This window comes from Anneissia japonica, unplaced genomic scaffold (assembly GCF_011630105.1).
Source record: "Anneissia japonica isolate Jap-2015-1 unplaced genomic scaffold, ASM1163010v1 scaffold695_len1296351_cov181, whole genome shotgun sequence".
NCBI lineage: Eukaryota > Metazoa > Echinodermata > Crinoidea > Comatulida > Comatulidae > Anneissia > Anneissia japonica.
In genome coordinates this window covers 294584-301924 of record NW_022740852.1, presented here as the reverse complement: position 1 = coordinate 301924, position 7341 = coordinate 294584, and the positions used below count along the sequence as shown (strand labels likewise).

Sequence of the window (7341 nt, the reverse complement as noted above, 5' to 3'; positions counted from 1 at the left end):
TGTACAAATTATTATTTGCCGTGTTTATTTAATACTCTGAATTCCCTGTAAATTACCTCTTTGCATTCAGCTCAATTACATTAATGATATATTTGGAATATAATAAGATTTTAACACTTATTCAACTTAGCTGATACTAAATAGTTACAATAAATCTACTTTTATATAATTCATTGAAAAGAAGCTTGGTAAAATTATGATTTTTCTTTGTAAACCATGCGGCAACGCTGAAAGTTTAAAGGTAGACCAGGAAGCAAAACAAAACAGAACAACGAAAGTGAATGTGAAATGAGTGGTGAATCGAGCAGTATTTTGAGTATAATGATTGATTTAAACATTTGAAGAATATTTAAAAATAATGTTGAGGTACCGGGAGACAGAGAATTCCCCCTTGTTAGAGAGACAGAACTCTTCTGACGTTCGTCGTAGAGTCAAAATAAAAGCTGCATGTATTACAATATCGTCGACTCAAATGTTGGAGAGAGTTGCGTTTTATGGTGTGTCCGCAAACTTGGTTTTATTTCTGAATCAAGAACCACTTCATTGGCCTGCAGATGATGCTGTTCAAACGACTTTTATTTTCACTGGACTGGCTTACATGTTTGCTATTGTTGGTGGCATACTTGCAGACTCAATTTTCGGTCGTTTTGTAACAATCTTGGGAAGTTTTATTATATATATATTAGGAATGGTACTTCTAACGTTTCTGGGCCACGCAGCTGAAAATGTCGAGAATGCTTTTGTAGTTTTGTGTGGTAAAAACATCGAATGGGTGAAGATGAAATTTAATAACCCAGGTCCTGTGACGACAGACGCTACTATGCATGGTAACTGCAGAACTCCAGTTTACATTGCTATCGTATTAGTAGCTATAGGATCTGCCATGTTTAGAGCAAACATTTCACCGTTTGGAGGTGATCAGGTAAGACTTAAAATCCCCAATACGAGGAACTTGTATATTGGATGTTATAATGGGTGGGTTGCATTGGACAAAACATGCATTATTCAATCATTATTAAGGATTAATGTAACAATCTGTGCCTTTTTTTTTTTTCTTTTTTTTTATTGTAGAACAACAGGATACATACTGTAAGAATGGGGCGCTAATGCACTTTCGCACCTAACTTTTAATTCTTAATTTTTTTACCTGAATTTTCTTCTCACAGTCACAACACATAATTATAAATTAAATTATTACTGATTGCAAAATGGCAGCCGCTCGTCGTGCTAGCAAACACAGATTCGCTGTACTTATTTGTGGGCTTATTTGTTGAAAAAGGCACTTTGTGAGTGGTTAAATTATGTGAACATGTTAGTTAATTATATGTTGTGACTGTGAGAAGAACATTGAGGTAAAAACTTTTAAGAATTAAAAGTTCTGGCAATTTCTTAATGATTGCAAAATGGCAGCTGCCGCTTGTCGTGCTAGCAAACACAGATTCGCTGTACTTATTTGTGGGCTTATTTGTTGAAAAAGGTACTATGTGAGTGGTTAAATCAGGTGAAAATGTTAATTGTTAATTATATGCTGTGACTGTGAGAAGAACGTTGAGGTAAAAAAATTAAGAATTAAAAGTTAGGTGCGAAAGTGCATTAGCGCCTAAGAATGGCTGGTTTTAGTAATAATTTTTTTTTTCCCTTGAAGGTAAAAAATGAAAGTACAACAGTGATGAGAGCCTTCTTCAATTGGTTTTACTGGGCCATCAACATCGGTGCATTTCTAGCCTTAGGTGGTGTATCCTTCTTACAACAGAACATAAATTTCTTTATTGGTTTTATGGTGCCCGCAGCTGCACTGGGCCTTTCGATGATTTTATTCATTTTTGGACGACCGGTTTATGTAATAAGAAAGCCAACTGGAAGTGTGTTGGCCAACATTGGCAGAATAGTAGCGGAGGCCTTCAGGGGAAGGTCGCGAAGACGGCGTCATTTTGCCAGACAAGACAGGTTTGTTATAATTTGTTAAGTCAGTATGATAATAAATGAACCATCATAGAGTACTACGTTGTTACTTTACTATACACCATTTTTGGCGAAATTTAAAATGAAATTGCCGATAACCTGGCAACTACCACTGGGTGACTTTCAGAGGCCTAGCATTTCGCTCTACATACTTACCATCATGGATTAAATCAATGGTGAAACTAAATTGTTACTAACAAGTACAAAAAGTCTTAAAAAGCTATTTCAATGTTTACAGATACAGTAATTATGCACTTGTCAATTGTAGTCCTGGCTCCCAGACCCGGGCCTGGCGGGGACTTAGTCCATTGATTCCAATTTTTAATGTAATTATTATGGTTTATTTTTCTTTGTAAATTTTAAATAATGATAACTGTATAGTTTGATAACTAATATAGGGTGATCTTTTGTGTTTTTAGTACATTTTGATGGTAAATTATTAAGTTTTAAAATCCTATTTCAGAAAGCCTATTCTAAACCATTAAGTTTATGGAGTCATTCAGGCGTAATGATCACTTGACCAACATCTGGTTGACAACAAAGGGTGCCACCAGGTTTTGTGAAAACACTTGCGTGGTGCTCTTGCCAGTATCCGACACAGAAATTTGTTATGTCTGAATAAGAAATATGAACTTGATTTATTGTTTTTTCCATTAATATACTGTATATATACAGTATCTTACACTTTTATGATAAACTGTTAATATTTACTGACTATGGCTACTCAAATACATTTGTTAATATTAATTTTTTTTTTTTTTCACTTAATTTAGCAACCACATTCTGAGTCCATTAGCAAAGCCGTCCTACTTGGATATGGCAAAAGTTCGCTATGGTGGAAGTTTTCATGATTCCATGGTGGATGATGTCAAGAGCCTGAGTACCATCATTTTAGTGTTTGTCGCCCTCATTCCATACTGGATAGTTTACTTCCAGGTAAAAGGCAAATCAGTATGTAAAGAATTGGAATTCACCTAGAGTGTCAGTTTATTTAAATACGCCTGTAGATCTAAATATACAAATAATCCTACTTAAATTTTAAAAGGACCCCTCAATAACATTAGGTTTTGTAGGCCATAATTTTTTATTATGTTTTTTTACAATCTCTCTGTTACATGCCACAAAAAACTTCAAAGTAAGATGTCTTTTAGACATTTCTTACAAAAAGAACCAACCCATGAACAGCTTCATATCTTACAATGACACGGTACTATGCACTAAAAATACTTTTTGAAAGCATGTTTCTAAAGCAATTGAAATATTAGCACACATGTTTTTTGTTTGATATTTTAAAGTTTGTTCAACCATATTGTTAACTTTTTAAAATCAGTCAGGTGATTTATTCATGAACGAATGAATTGATATTGCAAGTAGGTGGATTATCGATTGTTCTATGGTATGGTAGTCAATATATTTTAGGCGAGACTTTTCCTTATACATTTTTTAGCGAACCAAATGCTTGCCAATAATGGTGATTACAAATATAAATAACATTTTTACTTTTGGCCAATTTAGCGGACCCGCCGCCACGAGTTTTCAGAAAAAAAATAAAAGTTTTCTTTATTTTTATTTCGCCCGCCATGGCTTTGAAATCTCCAAAAATAAGGAATGTGTATTTCTTCCTAATTACTGTATATAAATTTAAAGAATTTAACCCTCCCATTACTACACTGTTTACATTCACCAATAAAATTTTATTTTTATTTTTTCCTCCATCTGAATGTTTTTGGCAAAACTATTTGCTAAATTAAAAACCAAAATTTCTTTTAAATTTTTTTTTGCCCTCCTATGGCGATCTTTAAAAAAATCAGTTCACAAATCAAGGTATGAAAAAGTCTTGCCTTACCAGAGACTCATGGAATGCACAATAGACACCAAACAAAATAGAATATATGACTTTTTCAAATAATTTATAGATATTTCTACGTGTTACAATGCCGTAAATAGCATAATATATCAAGCACAAAGGACATCAGCAATGTCACGCAAAACGTGTACAAAAAGTATGCAGAAAAAGGAGCATGAAGCAACTAGAAAACTCCCCAGTGCTTGAAATAAATATATTCCTTACTTACCTATATAAATTGCAAATATATTGCTCACAAATGATTTGATTATTTTAAGACCTACCTTGGTTTAACACAGGAAAGTTAGATATATCCCATCATGCTTTTCTCAATGTACTTCTGAGCATGTGCAGAACTTGCCTAAAGAAAACAACATGCACCAAAGATACAGTTTGCAGAGTAAGATCAGCAAGCTTTCTATTCCTTGCTTTTTTGACACTTAAAAGTACCCTGTCGAATTGTACTTCAGACTCTTCAGATTTTGCAAGCGTCTTTAGAAAGAATTTCTGTATCTGTCCTTCCGAGCTTCACATTAAAGGGTCCGGCAAGTATCTTGCACTGTGGCCTGTCAACACCTAGCTACATTGTTGAACAACACACAACATTTATACAAAATATAGAATAATAAGTTGTACTTATGCAAAAATCTTCTATGTGTTAAAAAAAAAAAAAAAAGAAATGTTTGAATAGTTGTGACAATCTGTCACAACAGAATGCAAATTCTCTAAGAGGTAACTATCTGGCGCAATGCTGGACCTCTGCCCAGATAACTCAAAGAAGCTGGGGGCGGATTGCTATAAAACAGTCTTACCTGGTAGTCTTAACTCCTCGAATAAAGCCGGCTTTATCACTTAGACGGTCTTACTAAAGTCATTCCTCTAAGATCATTGCTATAAAACAGTCTTCCCTAAGACCGCTTTGAGTATTGAAATGCAAATAAGCACTCCCTGGTAACGTAAGTTTGAGGGCGACGTCATTCGTGCTCGCGCACGCAAATGTATCAAAATGAACGTAAATAAACGCTGTAGACCTATTTTACAGACGCTGAGAAGTGTGCAGAGTATTCGTCATTCGATTCTCCGACTTTGACGATCTAGGCCTTGGTCTTGCCATTGCACTGTTGAATTATTCAGCAGAACGCCATGATGAAAATGATTTAAGATCGTTTTAAGCCTCCTCCGAGCATGCTTTAAAATTTAAGACGGCTAACTGGTTAGACCGTGGTATAACAATGATCTATAATCGTAGACCAGTAGTGACGTCACAATTATAGCTGGCTAACCGTTAAGACCGTCTAAAGACTGCTTATAGCAATCTGCCCCTGGTTACACATTTGTTTAGAGGCTTTGATACAGATTATCAGAAAAAAATCAAATTTTAGTGCAAGGTGAATGTTTATTTGGATTATAAGGAGGTAAATTTTTATTTTTTGAAATAGTCAATGTTAGGGTGTACTTCCTGGGAGCTCTCAAAAGGTGCATCCCCATGTCCCCACTCAAAAGGGGCCCCTGTCCCTCCTACTACTACCCAGCACTTTACTACCAAGCTTGAACTGTGGTGTAACAAATGTGCTTTCTGGTGCCCAGTCGAAATGGGCCCGGGGAAGGCCACGGGGCCACTACTACTCAGCTCTCTACTAAGCATTGAAAATACAGTAACTTTTTCTATAATTTTCAAAAACCAAATAGACCAAAAATCCCACAAACACACACTTTGGTAGATTTATTAGAAGGAAGCCATTCGTTCTGTGACCCATCATTTTACTATATGGAACTTTTGACAAGTTACAATGTAATGCCTGTGTGCTCTCTGGGGAAACGCCCAGTTCCAAGTCTGAATGAGCAGTGGAGTGCCACAGGGCCTCTCTTACTACTACACAGCACTCTAATTTTCAAAAATGTATGTGCACAATATTAGGTGATTATATTATTGATTAGTCACGTAATATTTTTTGACGTTGTCTAATAATTACTGTAAATAGTCATTTCAATATTAAAAATTATCTCTATAGGAGATTACCCACATCAGTGACTTCATCAGTGAAAATACTTCATTGATGGGTTGCATGGCCCGGTCATGGTACAGACGCAAACCTCTTTGAGTTTACCTAACAAAAATTATCATATCATATTTCAACCCTTACACCTTGGCTAGTGCGAGGAATGGGTATGATGGGTTAAACACCCGGGTTTCACATGATTTTCAGGATAACTAGCCTTGGGCAACGTACATGAGTTTAATAAGTTTTTAATATATTTTTCAGTTTCCATTTATTAAACTTAATGCAATACCATATATTTTTGTATATTAAATTTCCCTTGTTTCACATGATTTTCAGGATAACTAGACTTGTGCAATCTGCATGAGTTTAATAATAGTTTTTTAAATAATTTTCACTTTCCATTTATTAAAATAATGCAATACGATATATTTTTGTATATTAAAAAAAAAATATTAATGTAGCAAATACCAACAGGACTTCCAAATTATCATCTTATTAGCAGTAATAGCTTTCATAGTATTATTTTGTTGATCTGAATTTTGAATTATCTATTTTCATAGATGCAGACGACATTCTTGTTGCAAGGCCTTCATATGAGAGTGACAGTAAAACCTTTATGTCATCACCACAACAGGAGTGAAAACACCACCTGCTTAAGTCATAAAGACAATGTAAGCATTTTTATATCGTATAATGTTTAGTATCATACATACACTCACATTAAGCATATCAATCCTTATCTTGACTGATATGTACATATATGTTTTGAGTCATTAAGTTTGTGTGTGTGTCAAGTTTTTTTTTTTTTTTTTCATTAAATATAGTATAAAAATATATATAAATTACAGTTTAAAACCAGAGGTCTGTGCACGCAATCTATTTCATTTATTTTTGTCATTGTTTTAAATTTGGAATGAGAAATGGCAGGTGGGGACTCAAAATATGGTGCCAGTACCACATGTCCACTGTCTCACGTAACTCCCATGCAAGGGTTATTTAAGGAACCAAGTGATTGACATTACTTCTTAGCCCTTCGGCCTCTCTTTGTCATGTAGACCAGACTCTGAAGTGCTGTTGATGTTTTGCCAATCCTTCCAACATGGTACATAAAATAGTGTGAAATGCTGTTCCAAATTTGTTTAGCAGAGGTTGCAAGACAACAGAAACATATATTACAGCTTTGACTTTCGTAAAAGTTAAACAAATGTATATGTTCCCAAACCAAAGACTAATTACAAAAAAAGAAGTATCTCATATCGTGGTGCTATCGAATGGAATAAATTAAGCCCTGATGTTCAGTCTTCTACCAATTTAACTATTTTCAAAAACCACATCTGTACAAATAATTAATGAAACCAAAGTTAAATACAGTAGTATGAACATTGTATAAATCCCTATTTTGATGTTTTCTTGCCTTGTTTTATTTATATTTTACATTCCTTTTTGTAATTTTCTGTTTACTTTTGTGGAATGGATTTTCTTCTTTTCCATAGTTTATTTTGCCTTGTTAGGTATAGATTACAGTACTTT

General features: G+C 34.4%; 1 protein-coding gene across 1 annotated transcript in view; it reads left to right on the top strand.

The window, feature by feature from the left end:
- Window positions 1-233: 233 nt before the first annotated feature.
- Window positions 234-7341, top strand: part of LOC117118418 (solute carrier family 15 member 4-like) — a 10454-nt gene continuing 3346 nt past the window's right edge. Inside the window, exons 1-4 of the mRNA XM_033263008.1 lie at window positions 234-922; window positions 1646-1947; window positions 2736-2898; window positions 6372-6482. Of these exons, the coding sequence (XP_033118899.1) occupies window positions 359-922; window positions 1646-1947; window positions 2736-2898; window positions 6372-6482 (1140 nt within the window). The 5' untranslated portion in view covers window positions 234-358. The remainder of the gene's footprint in view (window positions 923-1645; window positions 1948-2735; window positions 2899-6371; window positions 6483-7341) is intronic.